This window comes from Girardinichthys multiradiatus, chromosome 19 (genome assembly GCF_021462225.1).
Source record: "Girardinichthys multiradiatus isolate DD_20200921_A chromosome 19, DD_fGirMul_XY1, whole genome shotgun sequence".
NCBI classification, from domain to species: domain Eukaryota; kingdom Metazoa; phylum Chordata; class Actinopteri; order Cyprinodontiformes; family Goodeidae; genus Girardinichthys; species Girardinichthys multiradiatus.
The window spans coordinates 30,363,334-30,386,769 of NC_061811.1; the positions used below are offsets into that span (position 1 = coordinate 30,363,334).

Below are 23,436 nucleotides of genomic sequence, written 5' to 3' on the forward strand. Positions count from 1 at the left end.
TTATGGAAAATAATGAACTTTATCACAATATGCTAATATTTTGAGAAGGACCTGTATATTTCCTTTGTTTTACAAAATAATTGAGAAACTTCACAGGTTTTTTACTTAAGACCCCTGGTGTATCGGTACCGTGAATGCGTAATGTCAACTGCTGGCCTGAATCAAAAAAAATAAAGTGTGGCAGCAGAATCATACTTTATCTGAAATGCCATGGTGGCTTTTGGTTTTGCTGTGCCTTAGATTAAAAGTGGGCCCCCATCTGACCTCCCCTGAAGGCGCCCCTGTGTTTCCGGCGTTTTTCCTAAAATGCATAATAAGTTAGCTACAGTAGTGTATATCTTTGGACAAAAAGACACTGCGACAGAAAATATTGTGAATGAGTGAGTAGATGGTAAACGCTTCAGAGGACAGTGGTGGCTTGTAAACCGAGCAGTTCTGCTTCCGTCCACTAGGGGGGAGTGAGGGAGGTGAGGACTGGGACCAGTCAGGCCGCCGCTGGTTCTCAGTCGCCGCCCCTTCCTCTATCAACTGCTTTTCAAAATCCGCTACCAACCTCTGGAGGATGATTGTCCAGCCTGGGGGACTCAAGGAAGCGAAAGCAAGGAGATTTGTTTTATCCGCACTGTGTAATTTTTCTCAGGACGAAGAAGCCTGTAGCCTCATACTGACAGGCTGTCAAACAGAGGATAAAATACCTGCCAGGATAAACACGGCGCTGTCCTCAGAAATATGTTGTAAACTTTTTTATGTTAGAGACGTTTTACCCCAAGAATTTCAGTCCGAGAAGGAGACAACTATTGACCGAGTTTGGAAGATCCGGTGAGTTTTTCCTTCATTTTCCTCCTGCTAAACTCACGACATGAACGCTTTGTGGGAACTTTTCTTAAAGCTTTATTGCGCGTTTTAAAGATGAAGTTAGCGGACAGTTTCCTTCAGTCACCTCTCTGCAGAAAATGAGCTCTGTTAGCATAGCTCACCGCATTTCTCTAACTGGTCAGGCTTGTTAAACTGGAAATAAAACTCTGACTGAATTTTAGGCTGTCTTAAAGTGCAGTCATTAAAAATGTGCGGAAAAAACTACATTTAGTCAGTCGTGGGATTTCTTTACGACGAAGGAGCAAGATTATTTAGTAGCTCCTTAAAATGACTGTTGTCATTGTCATTCTTTATTTTACTTTGAAACTGTGTTGCAGGTTTTATTGGGCTTTTATGGCAATAAAACTGTGTTTTGGAAAATTGATAATAAAAGAAATGTGATTATGGAAGAAGTGCTTTTGTTGCAGTTTTTTTTTTTTTTGTGCTTTTTGGGATTTACAAGCCTTTTTTCTGCATTTCAAACATTAAGCTCTGTAGAAGATTAGAGAAATATAAAATGATTATTGCTTGTGTAAACAGCTGGTTGGACAAGTTAACATTAATAGGTGAGGAAAAATGTGCATTCAAGATCAAATCTGAATAAGTTTGGAGAAAATATCGAGTGTTTGGGCTTCTGGACATTAGTCCTTTAATTATCTGCAACACAAAATGTTGAATTTCTGCTTTATATTGATTTATATTTCAGTGACAACACTTAAACCTTTGTTTCCTGATCATTGCGTGTTTTGCTATTTTTGTTACCAACACTGAACCCACAGATACATACATACTCTTGAAGCATTTAAAATGGACTTTCATTGATAAACATTATTTGACCTGCCGGCCAATCACAGATCAGAGGTGATCAAGGAAACAATCAGATGATGCATCTCTAATTAGATTCCAAACAAAACCTTGATATATTGTTTTAACATTTTTAGCCCTTCGTTTCTTTAACAATGTGTTGAGTTTTTATTTATTTATTTAATCTAGGCAACATGCAGAAAATAAAATCCAACAGAGTGTTTTTTTTTATGTACTAAAATGTCCAAAATGTTGTAGGAACTATTGGGGGAAAGTTCAGAATTGAGAAATTACAAATTTCTAAAAAGCCTGTGATCCAAACTTTGGTTCATTCTTCCTTTCTTTTTCAAAGTAGTCCTTATTTTTGCAGACGAAATCCAAACCTTTCAGAATGATAAATAAATGATAGTCACGATTACCACAATGTCCTTGTCAAATATTGTTTTTAAACAGTAACTGTTTTTATTCATTTAAATTGTGCTTACTCCTGTCTAAGGGGTTCTTTTTTGTAATGTGACTATTTTTTAAATCAGTTTGATTATTAAAAACAACAATAACACAAGTCAAAGATCTTATGACACAACTTCTGTTTAATGAGCGGTTTAAAGATGAAGACGAGCACTTTTCCTGATGAATGCAGTTACCTATGAATGCTGGGATGGTGTGTAGGGATTAAGCTCATTGTTGTAACTCGGACGAGGGGATTCTTCGGTAGCAACAGCTGTCGAATTGTAAGCAGCTCTGATGTGGCCGAGGTGAAGGTCTAACAGCTGTGAAAAGTAATTGAATCAGCAGAGAATGCACTTGTATATTTTTTGGATCCGTTCAGTTTACCTTTTATGACCAGTTGCTTTGTAGGTTTACAAAAATGGGATTTCTGGAGATGAGCTGCATTGTCAAGCCCCTGAAATGTCCAGATGTAGGGTCCTGATTGATTTTTGTGGAGAGGCAGCTATTGTCTGTGGTGAAAGGGGGTCCCAAGTCTGGAGTGTGGGGGACACCTGGCCTGCTGGAGTGCTTGATGATCTCTGAGAGCAGCTGGAAAAGCAGGAGGGGTCAGACGGCACATGCATGCTCATTGTAAAAAATGCAAAATGCCAAAGTGGGGAGTTTCAACTCTTCAGGCAGAACTCTGCCTTATTTTTTATATCTTGAATCTGACAAAAATATTTGAGGTAGAAGTAAGACGTCTGTAATCATTCAGTGATGGACACTGATGATAGAAATGTATTAAAAGCTTTCCTTTAGATTTTAGGCTCTGACTGTGTTTTTTGTGTTTGGAAATACTTCTAAACAGCCAAAATCATCTATCTATTCTGACCAGCAGTATGCAGCAAAGTAATGTTAGGGCTCTGTTATGCTCCATGTTACTTTATGAGAAGTTTTTTTTTTTTGGGCCATCTCATGAAAAGGACTTTAAACTGTAGGAACAGTATAACATCCAAGGTTTGCAGATGTGGGATTAAAACCTTGATAAACCTTAATATATCTTGATACTCATAACCAGCTCATGTCTGTTTTTAGGTGAAATAAGAAATCTATCCCATCTTTCTATGTCTGTCTTGTCCTCAGTTTGTCTTCATGTCATTTTTCCATTTTTCTGCCTGAGGCTTCAGGTTGTTCACATGGCCTGTTGTGTTCAACGTCTGTTTTTACTGATGTTGCTGATAAATCGGTCCTTTGTGTTAGTAACCATCTGGGATCTTTTATCATTTTCCTTTTTATGTCAAAACAAAACCTTAGCCTTCCAGGAAACTAATTAGGAATCATTGCTTGCATCTTAGTTACTGCTGAAGACAAAGTAATGCTTTCTGATGACCTGAACGCCACGTTTAACCAGCCCTGTCCACTTGCTGGTGTTGCATTTCAGTAAAGGCAAATAAAGCATCCCAGATGAAAGTGCGGAACTTGAACTGTTGGTGTGAAATAACCAGTAAACGTCGGGACACTGGCCTTGTATAACCTCTGTTTGTCAGTGCATAACCTCCTTGTGCTCGATTCAATGCTGCTTGAGATGAAACATGTTTACATGTTTGGTTTACGGATTCATGTCGCAGTTCAGACAGCAGGTTGCATGGAAATGATCCTTGGTCTCAGTTTCAGACGTGCCCATCTCTGTCAATTTACCTGATTGTATAATCATTCTAATCAGATCAAGTAAAACCATCTCTACTAATGCTGCTGAAGGAGTGTGTGTTTTAGGCTCAGTTCCTGAGCAACATTTACCTGATAGACTCATCTCTGTAATTGGATTAACCAAAGCCTCCGCCACAAATGACGCTGGAGGAGTTTTTCAAAGGCTCAGTTGCTGAGCAGCGCCCTCAGATGAAGGTACAGCCAGAAAACCACGCTGTTGAAGTAGATGCTCCCACCCTGTTTGTAAGCCTGTTTCATTGGAGAGAAGGAATGTTTGTTTCTGAAAACGTCGATCTTAACCTGAATTTGTGTGTCTTTATCTTTCAGGGCAGGCTGCTGTCCTGTGGGATGGATGACGGCCAAGAGCAGGACAACTACGAGGAGCGCCTAAAGGAAGTTTTTAACAGTTTCGACACCAGCGGCTGTGGCTCCTTGAGTCCGGAGGAGCTCTCTGACCTCTGTCAGTCTCTGCACCTGGACGATGCAACGCCAACTCTTCTCCATACGCTGCTCCAGGACCACTTCACTGCCAGGGTAAGATGTATTCTCTGCTTCGGAGAAACCAATTGCATTTGTTGTTTTTCTTTACCAAGTTCATTAGAAGTCATTCATAAGTAAGTTATTAAGCTGTAAATCTTGCAATAATAAATAAATAAATAAAGCATTTTTCTGAGGAAAACCTCTGAATTTAATTGCCTGCTTCACTACAACCCAGCTCCTTGTCTCTATACATTTTGCTGCTTTGTTTGCCGTCTCGTTGAGAAAATCTCCCTCTCATCGGCTCTCATTCAGTGCGTCTATCACCAAGGCAACCAAGCTGGTTAATCATCATTCACATGTTGTTTTTTGGATTGTGCTCTATGTGGAAATGCATAAAACAAGAGCCTGATTCAAATTGAAAAACTCAGTGAGTGCACTACATGTTGCCTGAATATCCTATATTCATGGGAGTGTTTTTCCAAAATGCTTGCCTCCACGCTTTTGCCTAAGGTTTTGTTTGTGTATAAGCGTGTTACGGACGGGTGGCTATTGTCTTGCATGTGCGGGTGTGTGCAGGCAGGGGTAAATGTTAGCACAGAGGCCAGTGAACTGATTGGCTGACCGTGGCGCCCAACAATAACGTCAAAAGTGGAAAAAGAAAGGGGACTCCTAAAGGCGCCAGCCGTCGGCCTCGGAGGGACAAAGAAAATCAGCATATTCAGGGTTGGCAGCTGCTGATTGTTGAAGTGTGACCTCCGTTGCTTCTGTTTGAAACCTCTTCCAGCCAGACCGCCAGGGACACCCGGTTTGCACGGGGAATTCAGGCCAGGCTAAGGAATTTGATAAACTTTCTTTTGTAAAGATACTATGCATTGCTTGAATTCTGCACAGAGAAGCTTAAAGTGTATTTAAAGGTACTAGCCAGACTTTTCAATAAAAATCAACCAAACCTCACTTTAGATACAGATTTTTTGCAGGTCTCTTTTTTGTTTAGCTATTTTGTTGTAAATCTTTATTTAATCAAAGCCCTGTCTAAGCTTCCATGCACACATGACTCTGGTAAAATCACCTTAGGCACAAGGCAAACCAATCAGAGTTCTTTTCAGGACCTCTATTTGTATTTTTCCTGCTTTAATTTCCTGTTTGACCTAATTCCACCTAAAAAGAAGTTTTCTTGTGTTCTGAGTGGCTTCGCCACAACATGTGAGCTGTATGTGAGAACACTGCATTTATTTCAGAAACTGTTGGCCGCAGTGATGCACATTGAAGCAGTTTGTGGAAAAGACCTGGGCAGACTGGGATGGGCTGATTTCACTATCAAAAATCTGTAAGAGTTATTTAGAGCCAACCATAACCCTTTCTCCCCTTGACAATCAGAAAGAGAGAAGTGGTTTGGATAAGACGAAGCAGCATGAGATCGGAGGGCAAGCAGTGCTTCTGTATTGACAAACCTTCCTTAAGTGAGTCAGGCAGAATACCACCTGTAGTCCACATATAGTTTACAATTAGGAAAGTTGCACAGAACCCAATCAAATAGATTTTCTGTCATCCTCACCATTTGCTTCAACTCCCACATCAGCATCCGTTATGTCTGGGGGTCATTGGGTCATATTCTGACTTAAACATCTATGGTTAAACCTTTTGCAAATTTATTGAAAGTGGCTCGTCCTCCCTAATGTTTACTAATGCCACACAATGTAAAAATAGCCGTTGTGTTGCTTTATTGCACTTTTGAAAAACGTTGTATTTTGTAAAGTCCTGTGTTTGTTTTTGTTGTCGGTGCATATTTGTTAGTGGAAAAGATGCACCACTGCATGCTGTGTCTAAACCTGGAGTTATATTTAAAATGCTTAATTCTTGTTTTCAGGTTGACTTTGACCAGTTCAAGCATGCACTTATCCTGGTTTTGTCATCAACCATTGAGCCTCCTCAGGCTGAACAGGAACCCTTGCTAAAGCCAGGTAACGTCTTTCTTTAGAACAGTCAAGTTAAATATTGAACTTGGAAGGGAAGCTTTTCTTTTCACCATGTCATCCAAGTGTAGAAGGTGACTCGTGACACACTCTGAGCTGGAGCGGCCCCTATGATGACTCAGCTGCACATCTCCAGCCAACCAGCTGAGTGTTGTTTCCATGTCATGGCTTCAGCCTCTGGCATGTCTTCATATGTTTAGTGTTTGATTTTACTACCTCATTTTGTGTTAATGATCTCAGTCTAAGATGGATTTTTGTTGTGAAGGATCATGTCTATATTAAATACAGTAGTATCAGTTTTTATGTCTCAGTGGATAGAATCAGTTTTTTAATTTTGATGATTTTCCTGGAAATGCACCGTCAACACTCTTGACCTGTAATGTGATGGAAGCTTTAGTGAGAACGCTTTGCTGGAAAATGTTGTTTGGTTACCGCTTTAGAGAAGTGGCTCCTCGAAGCGTTGGGTAAATATTAGTCATAGGGATTATTTCAGCATTTATGTCTGGATTTAAACTAGAGAAACACCAATAAGCCAGCATGTTTTCTCTTGATCAGCTCGTATTGAGGTTAAGCAGGTCAATACAGAAAAATCAGGATTTTATTTCTGCTCATTAAATGCATCAAAACTAAGAATTCCTACCATTTTCAGTCTATAAATACATCAAGCACCAGTGTGCACTTTTGTTAAAAATCAGATAATTGATGAATGCTTTTGTTTATGATTGGGGATTAATTTGTTTCCACCTGTTGGAGTTTAAACTACTACTAAAATAACATGCAGCACCTTTTCTCCTTTAAGTGGTACAGTCCTTTGACAAAAATACCTTATGGAAAATTGTAAATTGGTACAAACCACAAAAGGCCTGATTGGTGCATCTATGTTAAAAGCATAGATCAGGCCTTTTGTGCATCTATGCTTTTAACATACCTGTTTTCTGTAAAGTGACATCTTAACAACACAGTGTGCTATAAACTGCTACGCTTTGTCATGTTATCCCCACAGAATCTCCAGAGATCCAACCAAAATTTGTGAAGGGCAGCAAACGTTACGGCCGCCGCTCGACGCCGGAGTTCCTGGAGCCAGTTTCAGACTTGTCTGAAGTGACTAACATTAACCCGGCTGATGAGGAGGATTTGGAGGACAACCATGACTCAGCTGTTCCCAGGAAGCGTGAGGTAAAAAGCTAATAGGTTTTTTTTTTTCCTGCATCATTCCAGCTCCCCCCCCAAACACATTTGGATGCCATCCTTATCGCCTCCTGCCCTTGCATGTACTGTGTTAACATGGCAGCCAGGCATTGAGGCAGTATTCTTAGTTAATCAGCTTAGTGTCGTTCAGAGCGGGACTTAAAATGTAATGTAGATGCTCCAGCGCAGGATTCACAGCACGCTGTTGATTGCGTAACAACTAGGTACTGTCTGTAAATAACATGACCATAATTGCTGTTTGAAAAGCTTTGGATTATCAACACGTAACCAGTGTCAGTGCCATGTCTGCAAAATGTTTCATGGCACGTTGCTGGCTGGGTTGAACTTTGCCTTGACTGTAGACGCTGAGAGTTATGTGACAGTCAAGAGACAAGCTTTAAGGATGGACAAAGTTTTATGCATCACACTTTAGCTTATCCTATAGGGGACATGAGTGGACCGAGGGTGACACTGCCTCTGCAGTTTTCCTTATGGCAGATCTGCTCCATTTGTTTCCTAAATAATGCAGTTTTTGTAAAGTTCTCACTTTACCTGACTATTCATGGTGACAAGTATAAGATCCTCTCCCACTAGCTTAGAAAGTTCTTAAAGTTGATTCTTGCCAAGCATATTTTTTCACTTGCTAAAAGCAAGGTCCTCAAAAAGTCTGGGAAAGTGTGGATGAGGATGGAAGCAATAAACACGATCATGGAAAAATGATTCACATGTTCTTATCTGGAAGATAAAAATCTGAAAAATTAGGTCTTGTACAAACTGGACCTCTGAATCTTAAACTAGGTTCAGTTTAGATACCAAACGAAACATTGACAGGTTAATTTTCTTTTGTTCGGTTGTTTTCACAAACTGTGAATTAAGGAATCTGAAGTTGGAGTAGAATAGGTCACAGTTTACCAATTTAATTTGTTTATTTGAAAATAAACCTCTTCTAAGTTTGTCCAGATGCCTACAAAATGCAGTGAAATGGACCTTCACCTCACTGCCCTGTCAGAAACCAACTGAATCGTTGTGTTTCTGAATGATTTGTGGAACATGCCGAAAATAAAACCAGGGAAATGTTGGTATTAAAATGTCAAGAATGGCAGAAATCTATATATTTGAGTCTGAAAAGTATAGAGTTTGGAAATGGGAGATTTGTAGGAGTCTTGTAACAGTTTTTTTTTTTTTTTTTAAACTGGTAATGTTACCACATTAGGGGATCTGTATTTGTCCATTTAGCAGAACTCGCATGATAGTTCTGTTGCAGAGCGCAGCATGGGGATGTCCTCCTGATCCAGATATTCTTCCCAGTACTGATCTTTTTTTAAATGATTAAAATCTTTAATTAGGAAAGACAAATAAATTAACTCCACAAATGTTTTGTGTTTTTTTTTTTTTCCTTTTTTTAACGCGGGCCTAAAGTCCCATAAATACCTTCTGTTGATTTTAAGGTCCAGCTCCAGGTGGTAACTTGGAAACTATGATTGTTTTAGATATGTTAAACTGAGCTCAGTTTTATTATAAGTATTTAATGCACTATTTTCTTAACATTGGCAACTCACATGTAGTACCTGGGTCTGATGACAGGGAACAGAAGTGAGCCTATTAATATCTGTAGCCCAGATAGATGCAACGTGCTTTTTTTCTCGTAATCATACTCGTCGTCTTCCGCTTATCCGGGACCGGATCGCGGGGGCAGCAGACTCAGCAGAGACGCCCAGACGTCCCTCTCTCCAGACACCTCCTCCAGCTCCTCCAGGGGGAGCCCAAGGCGTTCCCAGGCCAGCAGAGAGACATAGTCCCTCCAGCGTGTCCTGGGCTGTCCCCTGGGCCTCCTCCCAGTGGGACGTGCCTGGAACACCTCCCGAGAAAGGCGTCCAGGAGGCATCCAGTACAGATGCCTGAGCCACCTCAACTGGCTCCTCTCGATGTGGAGGAGCAGTGGCTCTACTCCGAGCCCCTCCCGGATGGCCGAGCTCCTCACCCTGTCTCTAAGGGAGTGCCCGGCCACCCTACGGCTCGTTCTTTCGGTCATGACCCAAAGTTCATGGCCATAGGTGAGTGTAGGAACGTAGACCGACCGGCAAATCGAGAGCTTTGCTTTTCGGCTCAGCTCTCTCTTCATCACAACGGACCGGCACAGTGCCCCCATTACTGTGGCAGCCGCACCGATCCGTCTGTCGATCTCCTGCTCCATTCTTCCCTCACTCGTGAACAAGACCCCGAGATACTTAAACTCCTCCACTTGAGGCAGGAACTCCCCTCCAACCTGAAGAGGACAAGCCACCCTTATCCGGTCGAGTACCATGGCCTCGTACTTGGAGGAGCTGATCTTCATCCCAGCCGCTTCACACTCGGCTGCGAACCGCCCCAGCGCATGCTGTAGGTCTTGGCTAGAGGGGCCAGCAGGACCACGTCATCTGCAAAAAGAAGAGACGAAATCCACTGGTCCCCAAACCAGACCCCCTCCGGCCCTTGGTTGCGTCTAGAAATCCAGTGACAAAGGGCAGCCCTGCCGGAGTCCAACATGCCCCGGGAACAGGTCCGACTTAGTGCCGGCAATGCGGACCAAACTCCTGCTCCGCTCGTACAGGGACCGGATGGCTCCTAATAAAGGGCCCCCGATTCCATACTCCTGGAGCACCCCCCACAGGGCATCACGAGAGACACAGTCGAATGCCTTCTCCATGTCCACAAAACACATGTGAACCGGTTGGGCAAACTCCCATGAACCCTCGAGCACCCTGTAGAGGGTATAGAGCTGGTCCAGTGTTCCACGGCCGGGACGAAAACCACACATCTCCTGAAGCCGAGGTTCGACTATCGGTCGGACTCTCCTCTCCAATACCCTGGCGTAGGCCTTACCAGGGAGGCTGAGGAGTGTGATCCCCCTGTAGTTGGAACACACCCTCCGGTCCCCCCTTCTTATGAAGGGGGACCACCACCTCAGTCTGCCAGTCCAGAGGCACTGTCCCCGACCGCCACGCAATGTTGAAGAGGCGTATCAACCATGACAGCCTTACAACATCCAGAGACTTGAGGTACTCAAGTACCCAGGCGTTCCCAGCAGACCCTCACTATGCGCTTGGGTCTGCCAAGTCTGTCCGACTTTCTCCTCCTCCAGCGGATCCAACTCACCACCAGGTCGTGATCAGTGGACAGCTCAGCCCCTCTCTTCACCCGAGTGTCCAAAACATGCGGCCGAAGGTCTGATGATACGACAACAAAGTCGATCATCGACCTCCTTCCTAGGGTATCCTGGTGCCAAGTGCACTGATGGACACCCTTATGTTTGAACATGGTGTTCGTTATGGACAATCCGTGACTAGCACAGAAGTCCACTCGGATTCAGATCGAGGTGGCCATTCCTCCCGATCACGCCTCTCCAGGTGTCACTGTCGTTCCCCACGTGGGCGTTGAAGTCCCCCAGCAGAATAATGGAGTCCCCGGGAGGGGCACTATCCAGCACCCCCGACAGGGACGCCAAGAAGGCCGGGTACTCCGCACTACCGCTCGGCCCGTAGGCTGAAATGATAGTCGGAGACCTCTCCCCAACCCGAAGGCGCAGGGATACGACCCTCTCATCCACTGCGGTAAACCCCAACACGAGACGGCTGAGCTGGGGGGCAACAAGCAAACCCACATTAGCCCGCCGCTTCTCCCCGTGGGCCACTCCAGAGTAGAAGAGAGTCCAACCCCTCTCAAGGAGATGGGTTCCAGAGCCCACGCTGTGCGTGGAGGCGAGCCCGACTATTTCTAGTCGATATCTCTCGACCTCCCGCACAAGCTCAGGCTCCTTCTCCCCCAGCGAGGTGACATTCTACGTCCCTAGAGCCAGCCTAAGCATCCGGGGATTGGGCCGCTGAGGTCTCCACCTTCGTCCGCCGCCCAATCCTCTTTGCACCGGTCCCTCACGGTTCCCCCTGCAGGTGGTGGGCCCACTGGGGGATGGCCTCGCGTCTCTCGTTCGGGCTTGGCCCGGCTGGGTCCCGCGAGGAGCAACCCGGCCACCAGGCGCTCTCCTGACGAGTCCCAACCGCAGGCCTGGCTCCAGGGTGGGACCCCGGCTCCGCCGTACCGGGGCTTTTTTTCTTTGAAAGCTATTCCCTAATGGAGTCAAATTTCTCTTTTCCTGCTGTCCCTGAGAGGTATTTGTTAACGTGAGTGTAATCAAACATAAAAACATTTCTTTCATTTCTTAGTAAGCGTATTCACATTTTAAAAGCATAAATGTAAGCAAAATCTATAAGTTTGATGTTAACCATGCTGTGCTCTTTTCTTGTAAAAATAGTCAGCATTCTTGTGTTAATGCAGACATTAGCCTGGTAGAAACCAACCAGGCTAAACCAAACCAACATTACAAAGCTGGTGAGTTCTCCTACAGCATGGATGGATGATAATATCCTGCACCATCTGACTCCACCCCAGATGCCTGCCAGCCTGTAGACAAACACATTCTGAGACACTGAATTGAAGTGTGTCTTAGTATTAACTACTCTAGGCTTCAACAATTCACATTGTCTGCTCAGTGGGCCAGCAGATGGGGCTGGGTCAGGGGGCCGTGCCACAGAGACTGCAGACCTGGTGTTGTGGGAGGAGGAGGGTGTAGGAACAATGAGCTACAGCACCCCCACCCTCTTGGATGCCTCCACTCCATGTATCAAAATGCCACTTGCAGAACCCCATCTGCTCTCTGCGGCCTCTGCGCTGGCTTCCCAAACAAAAGAGGGCCACTCTGGGACCAGATTTCCGCTCAGGAGGTCACACCTGGCCAAACCATTTTAATAGTTCCTGAAAGCAGAGGACTTTGTTTTTTGATGTCCATCTATGTCATACTTTATTTACGTACTCAAGCTGTAGCCTTTTTCCCCCAGATTAATCCTTAATTATTTTAAAGCTTTTACCGGAGTAGTAATAGCAGATAAATTTTTATGTTTCATTTCGTCTGGCAGCGCTGGAATGCCCATGAAAGCAGCACAGAAGAGTATGAGGCAGAAGGTATGTCAGTTATTCTTTTCAGAAAGTTAATTTCACAAAGATGGTGTTTGTCAGCAATGAATGTGGCTTTCTTTGACAGGTCAAATGCATCTGTGGAACCCCGATGAGCCAAGCACACCCCGGGGATCCGTCGCTCCTCTGTCAGCCCACTTGGAGGAGCGACTGGTTGAAGCATGTGAGGCGTTGGCGATAGCGTGGGACGGATGTGCTGCTCACTCTGACCTGCTGGCTCTGTGTGAACATTTGGGCCTGGAGGTGTGTCAGAAACTGTATAGAATTGAATGCCAATCCTCAATTTTTCAATGAGAATTATCATGTTGACTTATGTTAACAGGGTTTTAGTCTAGAAATGAACTTTTTTTTTATTTGTTTTTTTAAGATGGACAGTGATGTTCTCCTCAGTCTCAGTGACGACGGAGTGATGAATGTACAGGAGTTTGTCTCCAGAGTCGTGAACAACAACAAAACACTAACACCCTCCGCCTCCACTCCATATAGGCAACTTAAACGACATCACTCCACTCAGGTAAGCTGCAAGGTTTATTCATCATGCAGAAGTATTATTACCAATAAAACTGTCACATTGCAGCCACAAACTTTAAAAGGTCTTCTGGGAAACACAAAGCATTGTACAATTGCAATGTGGAGAAAACAATTATGTATTTAAAAAAACAAATCCAAATAAAAATGTGAAGTGTGGTGTGCATTTGTATTCAACTCCACTGAGTGAATAGTTACATTAATATGTTTTTAAATGAAAACACAAAAATAATTGTCTTGTAATTTTGTTTACCTGCTCAGCAATGAACGTAACATGCAATATTTCATGAAGAAGGTATTCAGAATTTCAGAAACAACGGACCTGTAAATTATTGTAGATCTGAAGCTTAAAAATGATCTGACCTTTTTTGCTTTTTAATAAAACAAAGTTTTGGGTTGATTGCTTTAGTCCATTTCCAGATTTTAGTCTATTCTCAGCAACAAGAGCAGAATATGGGTCGCTTGCTCTATTTAACCCAGTTAAAGTAATAGGTGCGCCCAAGTCTGAGTAAAAGTTGCTGGATGTTTGTTCTATTTAAAATGAAAGGAAAAACTTTAATAAAAGATGAGTGCTTTGTGTCATAGTTAACAACTTCTGTTTTTTAAGAAGATCAAACTTTTTTTTAAAAGGCCTCGCATCAATGAAAATCTCATTCTCAAACAAAAAAAGTAAATATCCGTCTGCATCGACAGTCTTTAATCGCATCAACAAGAGTCATTCTAAGGGGCTACAAATGGTCCGCAGGCCGGACTTTGGACACCCCAATCTATAACATACTCTGGCTCTCGCCCTGTCTAAAGTATCTTGCAGCCTCTTTTATATACTTTTTTTATCATTGACAATCCAATTAAACATAGTGGACGTAGAGTATATCCTATGTTCCTCTAGAAGCTTTGTGAATTCACAGTTCCAGTCTCTGGCTGTGCTTTAAGAGATAAAAAAAAAAAAACTTAATACAGTATTACAATAGTAAGGACGACAAGAACACAATTTCTTCCAAGAGTACCCTGCATTTAGCTCCACGCATCCCGACAGCGTGATGCTGCAAACTACCATGTTTACCTGTTGTGGTGATGTGTTCAGTGTGATGTGCAGAGTTAGTTTTCTGCTTAACGTTAACTTTTTTGCATGACCTGTCTGGTGTGTTCTTATGTTTTCATGATGCTGTTTGTTCACTAATGTTCTCTAACAAACCGCTAAGGCCTTCACAGAGCATCGGTGCTGTGGCTTAATTACACACACATGCTAATTAGGTGACTGCTTATGATTATTGGTTACTCTGTAACATTTTGATTTTCACAACATGTTAAAAAAAGTAAGGATGTGACTATAGACTATAAACCTTTATAAGACAGAAGCCTCCGTTGTTTGTTAAATAATTATAACTTAGATCTCTGTAGTGTTTGTTGGTCCAAGACGTGGTTTGGTTCTGCTTGCAGCCGTTTGATGAAGGCGGGCGTAGAATCTCAGCTCTGACCAGCACCATTGGCATGCGTCTGTTCTCAACACTTGATGATGGGAGCGGTTTTACTCCAGCTGAGTACATCCTGGATGCCTGGATAGAGGAGGGAATAGAAAACAGCGCTGAGATCCTTCAGGTGCCAAATCAGAGGCAGTTCTAAGTTTAACTGAGGCAACAAATAAAATAATACATTTCTGAAAAACAGACTAAATGAACGTCTCCCTTTTTTTTCTTTCCTCAGGCTTTGAATTTTGACCTAGATGAAAAACTGAGTCTCGGTGACCTCACTGTGGCGCTTGAAAACCAGCTGCTCAGTACTAAGAATCAAATTCACCAAGCAGCACTAGCCAGCTTCAAAGCTGAAATCAGATATCTCCTGTGAGTCCTTACTACACTACAGTTCATTCATATCCATTAGATGTGGAATCATTTTGTAAGTGCTGGCTGAAATGAAATGAAACCGTGAATTGATTTTATAGTTCTGGTGACACAAACCTGTGTCCTAACCTGTTGTTCTTCTCAGAGAGCGAGTAGACCGGGAAATCCGGGAGAAGGAAAAAATCCAGTCGGATCTGGAGAAAGCTGAGAAGCAGAAAGCTCAGCTTGCCACGGAGGTGGATGAGCATCACTCTGCAATTGAGCACATGAATAACATCAATCTCAGGTCATTTATCAATTTTATTCTTTTGGCTGTTTGTCCTCTGATTACAATGTCTCACTATAGACAGCTGGATTTCTGTAATGTCTTAAAAAGAAGTCATAGAACATCTTGGAACATGACCAAATCTTAGAAACTATGTATATTTAGAAAAGTAAGTATTTTTGGGTTTATTATCTTTGACAAAGACACTGATGGCTATCCATGATTTGTAGCTCTGATGGAGGAATGTAAGTTATTAAGATGTGGCAAAACTATAAGCACCAGGATGTGGTGAATCAGAAACCTCTGGAAGGAATTTGTCCCCAAACATTCACATTTCCCTGCAAACAAAGGGAAAGAAAATCTTCTCCTGAGACTGGGTTATTGTGTGCTTAAACTCAAAATGTCTTATGTCATTTATTACTAGCTTTTTATCATGGCAAAGTATGTTTAATGAGGTTTGGCTTGAAAACAAGGATTTCAGTAGTTGGTTAAAACATTTCTATAGTGTAGATGTCAGAGTTTGGTACCAAGTTGTAAAAGCTGTCAAGTCGCATGCTAAAAAGCACTACTTTGCATCAACAACGTTGTATTTAACTTGCTTAAAATGTCAAGTAAAGCTGGGAAGACACTACATACTTTTCCCTCCCGATTCCCAGTCAGGGAAAGTCTTCATCCGTCTGCATAGTTGTGGTCAGTCAGCAGGGCGAGTCGGCACAGAAAAGCTGTCCGTGTGAGACGGTGCAGAGACTGGAGTCTGCAAGTGTGTGAGGGAAACCGAACGGACCTCATTCCCAGTCAAACAAACCTGCTTGAATTTCTGGAGGCGGATCTGGACGCAGTCGTGTAATGTGACCTGATAACCGACCCAACTGCAAACACGTGTTGCCGACAGCCAATTAAAAAGAGAGGCTGGGACACAACAGCAGTGGGCATAATCCTGTTAACTAATTACAATCACGTAGCGATTAAAAAACAAAAGGGATACTTGGATATAGACCAAAATACAGTACATAATGAAGAACCACTTCAAAATAAACCAAATAATTCTCCTATTGAACAGAAAGGTGATGAGAGATTGACATTTCTCACCTAAATAGAATAAACTGAATTATTTGCAGACTCTAACCCAAATGTGGCTGCTGGTATAGCTGAATTTACTCACTGAGGGATTGTTGTCTTCTTAAGAAAGACATTAACATTTTTAACCAACAGCCAACATTGACAGCCATTCTAAAACCTACAAACTAACTCAGAATCGGAAATAAATGTTCCAAACTCTTCAGCATGATTATAACAAAGAACAACGTCAACACCATCCAAACCCTTTTCAATTGTGGGTTAAACTTGAACAATTTTAAATTGCACCTCTTTTATTTTATGAAGGAGTGGCACAGAAATAATCTTTACCACCACCACCTACTGGTATGTACGTTCCCTCCCCGATGTGAGAGTTTGATGCGCTCAGTTGGGTTTAGTTGGTTTGATGAATCCTGTAGTCTGTGATTGCTTTAGCAGGCACGGTTGCTAAGGGTGAGATCCCCAGTCTGTTAGTGTGAACCTCTAGTCTCTGTGACGACTGGAGAAGTCATGTAGTTTGTCTTCAGCTTGTGTTAAATTGAAGTTAAGTTGAACAGTTTAAATCACGAGGGTCTTAAACTTGCAGGAACCCTGATATTGTTCAAACAAACTTGAGTTTTTTATGTTCTGTTGAATTTTAGCAATCACCTCTGTTCTCATTCTTTCAGAAATTACTCTTGCCAATACTGTTTAGTGTGACATTACACTAATGAATCATTTCATTTTTCTATTATATATTTAAAACACAAATTGTGTCATGTTTAACAGATGGAAAAACAATGCAATTTGTGTACTTTTATTTCCCTTTTTATGCTAAAAATCCATTTACCTTTTGATTAATGTTGACAGGAAGCTTGAGCAAGACTACAAGGAGAAGCTGACCGCTGTAAGATTGGAGCTGATGGAGGAGATGGACCAGATGCAGCAGCAGGCAGGCCTGCAACGCGAAGAACTGGAGGCGGAGATGGAGAAGATCAGGGACGATGAATCGTTGCTCAGAGATCACCTCTCCATCTCAGTGAAGGTGTCAAAAACAGTCCAGTCATGTTGTTTTACATTTATTTACGAATTTAAAACAGTTAAAACACTTTAATGTAACTCTAAGGTGATTATTGGTGTATTTTATTGTGTGGGTTTGTGTGTTGTTCATATCAGTTTTCTCTTTCATACCTGGTAATGGTCAAAGACCTTGCAGTGATTTCCTCCATGTATTAAATTAACATTTTCTTTATTTCATTCTGTGACATGTTTTCAGGAGAACAGGCGGCTTGAGATGGAATTGCTCGACATCACTGAAAAGCTAACAGATGCACAAAGCCAAATAACCAAACTCCAGACAAACTTGGAGAACATCATGAAAGACAAGGTGCAAAATTATTCTTGATTTACTATTTTGGCATTTCAGAAATACAGAGTTTATCTGCATGCATAAAATCTATGTAATATGCATTTATTTTAGTTTGGAGACCTAGACCCTGGCAGTGCAGACTTCTTTCTTCAAGAGGAGCGTATTAAACAGCTACGCTGCAGTTATGAAGCACAGTGCAGGGTAACTGCAATCAATGCTTATTTTCTTGTAAACTTTATGCAAGATTGGTCTTCATTTGATCATCTTTATGTAATATTTACCTCATTCTGCTGATGTGGTAGGAGCTGCAAGATCGTATCGATGAGCTGCAGTCAGAGCTGAGGGAATTTCACTCTCTTGGACGATCTCATGAGTCCGGCGGCAAACCTCTGTCCGAGGAGCTGGAGAACAAGAGCCCCGGCATGGAGTCCGACCCAGGTAGTCCTGAACAAACCCTGGCCTCTGTTAAACTTGAGCAGTCCCAAGACTGGCTGAAGGTGGTCTTCAGTATACATGATGTTTCAAGCATGTGACTTGATATTTCTAAAACAACTTTTTAAATAATATCCATAAATTCAACTAAAAAAGGCTGTTAATGCTGCTCTTTATGGTGCAGTGGTAAGCAGTAATGCAGAAGGTAATATATTAAGCAAATTAAGATAAATGTTTTTATAATTTCAACTGCTCTCATGGTTGAAACAGATCTATTTTTGGTTTATGTTGATTTTTAACAATTCATAATGGGTATGTTGCCCGTTGTTGATCTAACTCCACCAGCTCATCATGTGACTGTCTACAGGTATCGGTTCAGACGAGGTTCAGCCTTTCAGCATGAGCCTGGAAGCCGAGATGATGCTGGAGCAGCTGAAGGAGCAGCATCTTCAGGAGATGGAAAATGTGCAAAACCAGCTTGAAAGCAAGGTTTGTCATTTATTATCTGGTTTATATGATAATGTTAATGCCATTTTCGGCTGGGGGTGAAAATGAAACTAGAGTACGAACCATTATGCATCTTCATCAGTGTCTCCGCCTATCCATCCATTCTCCTAACCTCCGATCTATCTATCCATCTGTCTATTTGTCCATATGTTCATCCATCAACCCACCCATCCATCGGGCCATCCATTCATTAGCTTATCCGTCCGTTTGTCCGTTCACCTATCCATCTATATTTTTTCTAACCTTCCTGCCTCCCTCAGTTTTTGCAGGTTTAATGTTTAGAGCCTCCCTACAGTAGAAATACATTATCGCCTATGAACTCATAAGGACTAAAAGGAATTTGAAGAGTCTGAAAAGTGTGAAACCTTGTCATGAAAATATGCAAGAATCCTGGTTATATAAAAGGTTCCTTTGACCAAATCTTGTAGTTTACATTTATCTCACATGTTGTATGACATTCCTCATCCATACCTGATTGAGAATTAATCTTGTCCTCATCTCTAAAAGTAGAGCTTGTTCTGTTTTTTTTTTGGTGCAGATGACTGAATTTGAAAAGCTAGTAGCAAAACAGAAGGGGACCCATGAAGACCAGAAAGCTGCCTTGGTCTTCCAGTACCAGCAGGAGGTCCAGGCTTTCAAGGAGGAGTTGGCCAGAGCTCAGAGCCACACACAGCAGCTTCAGAGCCAGCTCCAGCAGGCAAAGCTGGCACGGACCTCTCTGGAGCTAAAGCAGGTCAGTGAGAGAGAAGAACTTAAGAACCACCAGGAAGATGAAGCTGGAAATCTCAGGCAGCAGCTGCTTGACGCACACACTCAGATTGCTGACCTGGAGGACCAGCTGAACTCTCTGGAAAGCCAGAAGGGAGAGATGGATCAAAATCTTCTCAGTAAGATGGAAGAGCTGAGGAACCAACATGCCTTGGAGATGAGCAGACTAAAGGAGGAGCAAGCACAGCTGCAAGAAGCAAGACTGGTGGAGGAGAAACAGGAACTCCAGAAAAAAAAGGATGAGTGGGAGCAAAGGTTATTAGATGACTGGCAAAGTAAACAGAAAGTCCTGGAGGAAAGCCATCAAAACAAACTTAAAGTCCAGTTAGAGGAGGCAAAGCTGATGTTTGAGAAGGAGCGAGATGAAATGGTGAACCGATTAACAGAACAGTGGCAGAAGGAGAGAGTACTGCGGGATGAGCAGCACAACAAGACCCTGCAGGTCCTGCTTGAGGAGGAGATGTTGAGACTAGTCAGGGAACAAGAGGAGAAAGAGAACAAGCTGAGGGAGCAGTGGGAGAGCGAACAAGCTCTGCTTCAGGAGCATTACAAGAAGGTTGTGCTGGACAGAGTACTTCAGGAAAGACTGCAGCTGCAGGACCAGTTTGAACAGAGGGAGAAGCAGTTAAAGGAAGCGTGGGAGATGGAGAAACTGCAACTGGAAGAGGACTATGAAGGTTTGATCCAGGACAGGCTGAATGAGGAGAAAGAGAAGCTTGAGACCGAGAGAGAAGAGGAAGAGAGGAGGATAGAAAAGGTGATAGCCGAGGAAAGGGCACATCTAGAAGAGAGCCACAGAGAGGCCATGCAAGAGCTCATCAACAAGCATGCTGAGGAGAGGAAAGCACTCAGCGCAGTGTTGGACAAACTGCGAGAGGACATCACTAACGAAAGGTTAGTGTCATGTTTGATAAATGTCATGTTTTTAAGATCTACATTATTTACAGGAAAGATTTTTATAGTGGCTTGTAAAAGGATTCATACACCTTCAGGTTTTTCATACTTTGTCACATTACAACCAAAGATTTGAATGGATTTTTTACCGGATTTCGTCAGATAAGCTAACAAAAAGTAGTCCGTAAATGTATTGCATTCATATGCAGTCGATGCTTTGCAAAACTTCTGAGGTTTTTCTCTTTTTGCAAAATAGCTCAAGCTCAGTCAGATTGGATGAAGGAGTTCTGTGAACATAAACTTTTAAAGCTTGCTACAGATTTTTGATTGGATTTAGGTGTGTACTTCAACTAGGCCGCTCTATCACATGAATATGCTTTGATCTAAACACTTCTGTTGTAGCTCTGGTTGTATGTTTGTCGTTCTGCTGGAAGGTGAACTTTCGCTCCAGTCCTAAGTCTTTTACAGCCTCCCAGCTGATCCACCTTTACAACTTTGACAAGCTTCCCTTTCTTGGCTAAAAAAAAAAAAATCCCCACAGCATGATGCTGCCCACACCATGTTTTATATTGAATGGTGTGTTCAGGGGAATGTCAGTTTTGGCCATGTTTTGGTAGGTCTGTAGTTGTGCCATAATTTTCAACCATCAGATGATAGATTGAACAGAGCTCCATCAGACGTTCAAAGCTTGGGATATTACTCCCACCTAACCCTGCCACTACTCTATCCCTAACCTGTCTGCTGTGTTTCGCGGTGTTTGTTTATGAACGTTTGTGGTTGTAATGTTACAGAATGTGAATATAATAAGGGAGGGAATAAAAAATTTTGCAAGGGACAGAATATCATGAAGTATTAGGAGTTCAAACATCAAAATGATTTAACTGTCTTTCAAATGTATTTTTGTCTAGATATAAAAATATAGCGGGCAAAGTTTTAAATTGCTGTTGTAACAAACATTGAATGACTATGTACAGGAAGGCAGTTGAGATCAGCTTCACCCAGAGAATCAGAGAAATAGAAGATCGTTACTCATGCGATCAGGAATCTGCAGCCGAGCGTTTTCAAGCCAAAATCTTCAAACTTCAACAGCATTACCAAAGTGAGCTGAAGACCCTCTCTGAAAGCCATGCCATTCAGAAGCTGCACTGGGAGAGAGAAATGCAAGAAGTTCTCGAGGGCACACAAGAACAAAGGAAAACAGTGGAGGAAGCTGTAGGGCAGGAAAGAGAGAGATGCAATCAGGAATGGGAGAATGAGCGACAAGAGCTTGAAAATGTCCACTGTGAAGAAATTGAAGCGCTAAAGATGGAGAACAAGCAGCTCCAACATGAGCTGGAGGACGTTATAAGCATGGCCCAGAGGAAAGAAATAGAGCTCAGCATGCAGCTGAATGAGCTCCACAGCCGGCTCCAGGAGAAACACCAGCTCCTCACTCAATCTGAGGACAGATTTCTTCAGACTGAGCTGCTGCTGAGTCAAACATTGGAAGATTTTAAACAGGAGAGGGCTGAGCTTCTCAGTTACAACTCAGACCTGCAGGCAAAATACAGCGAGATTATTTCCCATGCTGAGAGGCATGTTTCAGAGAGGATTCAACTGGTAACTGAGCGTGATGATTTACAGGTTAAAGTTGAAGACCTGGAAGCACTTCTCAAACAAGCAGCACTGGACTTTGAGCTTGAAAGGAAGGAGATACTGGAAAACCTGGTGCTTCTTGAGAAAAAGTTGAAAGACACTCAAGAAGTTGACGTCGAGGCACTGAGAGCAGAAAGAGATGTTCTTAAGATCAGAATGAAGGAGCTACAGGTGGAGCAGGAACAGGTTTTAGCCACTCTAAATGAAAAACAAGGGAAAGACTCAAACAATAGAAATGTGTTTATAGAGAAGCATGATAATGAATCATCTCCAGCTCTGTCTGATCAGGATGGAGATGTGTCAGAAATGCCTTCTGGTCTTGGTAGTATAAATGCTGATCTAGACCATGGTGATGGCAACTTTGCTGCCATTGAGGATCAGATGGATGAGCAAGATGGCCAAGACGAAGTGACCATAAATCAGGACATACAGACTGAAATCTTCAGCGAGGGATGTGATAATCACAAATTTGGCGTTCCTCCGGAGCAAAACCTTGGAGATCAAGGCCCTGAGGGAGGTGAACTCGACTCAGAATCATCTGACAGTTATTTATGTGTTGAAAACAAAAACAAAGCAGTTTCCCATGAGATTCAGGGTGAGGACTTATCTCCACTTCAGGCATTTAATGATGGTAAAAATAAAGTAGCTCTTGAATCATGCAACCAGAAGACTAAACCAGAGGACTGTGGAAGCTGTTTCCATGAAGATCAGCAGCATCATGAGACTGTGGTTGTGACTTTAATGCCGGAGGAGACAGCAGGTGACCCTGCTGAGCAATCAGTAGAGGATGCTAAGTTTAATCGTTTACTAAATGGCCCTCACGGCCGACAGGAAAGTGACCTACTTCTTGATTGTGAGCATGAAAACCAGGACAAATCTGCACACGATAGTGCTGAAACTGTGTCTGATTGTGAGAACCAGAAGTGTGCTACTATAAAATTACAGACATCGTATAACACTGCCACAGAGGAGAATGTCCTACTGCATGAGAAGATTTCCTTGCTTCAACAGAAGACAGAAATTGTAGAGAGTTTGTTGGCACACCATAGCAAAAAGGTCAGAACCAGTCGTCAGGCTTTGGAGGAAAACCTCAAGCTCAAAGTCCAAATGCTCTTGTTAATGGAGCATGTGAGAGAGCTGCACGTGAAAAGCTTACAAATGGCAGATCTTCAGATCAGATATGAAGATTGCATGTGTGAAAATGCCATTCTGAAAGAACAAAACGGTGCCCTTGAAAAGAGGGTTTGGAGCCTCGAAAGTAGGCTTAATGTTTTCCACGACGTCTGTGATCAACACGCTTCGCTCGTGGATGAGATCAGCAGGATGAGAGGAGAAAACGCCGAGCTCTTTTACCTCTTGAATGAACTGGAAAGGCAGGACGAACTTTCAAACTTGACCTCTGACACTGAAATAGCAGAGAGACCCATTGGCGAGGCTTTTCTGCCCCCGTATAATCAGCTGGAGGAGAAATATCAGGCAGGAAACGGTGTGGAGGATTGCTGCAGGGAGTTTGAAGAGCAGAACGGCAAACTCCGCAGAGCCATCGCAGAGCTACAAGACGAGTCACAGATAATAAATGAAACCACTCAGGCTTATAGGTAAAGTGGAAAAACTAGGATCCCGAGTGGTGTCTGCTACCCCATCCCATTAGTTAGCTGATGTTAGACGCGCTCTTCCTTTTGCTCCCAGTCTCAACAT

The 23,436-nt window shown here is 42.7% G+C and overlaps 1 protein-coding gene and 1 long non-coding RNA gene across 7 annotated transcripts in view; one reads left to right on the forward strand and one right to left on the reverse strand.

The window, feature by feature from the left end:
- Nucleotides 1–526: 526 nt before the first annotated feature.
- Nucleotides 527–23,436, forward strand: part of nin (ninein (GSK3B interacting protein)) — a 39,976-nt gene continuing 17,066 nt past the window's right edge. For 5 of the 6 annotated variants that reach the window (XM_047345605.1, XM_047345606.1, XM_047345607.1 and 2 more), the window contains exons 1-16: nt 527–819; nt 4,123–4,329; nt 6,143–6,236; nt 7,252–7,424; nt 12,386–12,431; nt 12,511–12,686; nt 12,811–12,957; nt 14,412–14,570; nt 14,676–14,812; nt 14,958–15,098; nt 17,004–17,178; nt 17,410–17,520; nt 17,614–17,703; nt 17,805–17,940; nt 18,302–18,423; nt 18,980–20,103. In XM_047345605.1, the coding sequence (XP_047201561.1) occupies nt 4,144–4,329; nt 6,143–6,236; nt 7,252–7,424; nt 12,386–12,431; nt 12,511–12,686; nt 12,811–12,957; nt 14,412–14,570; nt 14,676–14,812; nt 14,958–15,098; nt 17,004–17,178; nt 17,410–17,520; nt 17,614–17,703; nt 17,805–17,940; nt 18,302–18,423; nt 18,980–20,103 (3,017 nt within the window). In that variant the 5' untranslated portion in view covers nt 527–819; nt 4,123–4,143. Of the gene's footprint in view, nt 820–4,122; nt 4,330–6,142; nt 6,237–7,251; nt 7,425–12,385; nt 12,432–12,510; nt 12,687–12,810; nt 12,958–14,411; nt 14,571–14,675; nt 14,813–14,957; nt 15,099–17,003; nt 17,179–17,409; nt 17,521–17,613; nt 17,704–17,804; nt 17,941–18,301; nt 18,424–18,979; nt 20,104–21,077; nt 23,337–23,436 lie in introns of those variants that run through there. The other variant, XM_047345610.1, reaches the window with a different exon arrangement.
- Nucleotides 12,959–15,835, reverse strand: LOC124855624. The gene is made up of 3 exons (XR_007035113.1): nt 15,714–15,835; nt 14,930–15,064; nt 12,959–14,527 (listed from the first exon to the last, which is right to left on the reverse strand). It is a non-coding gene; the product is annotated as an uncharacterized LOC124855624 (long non-coding RNA).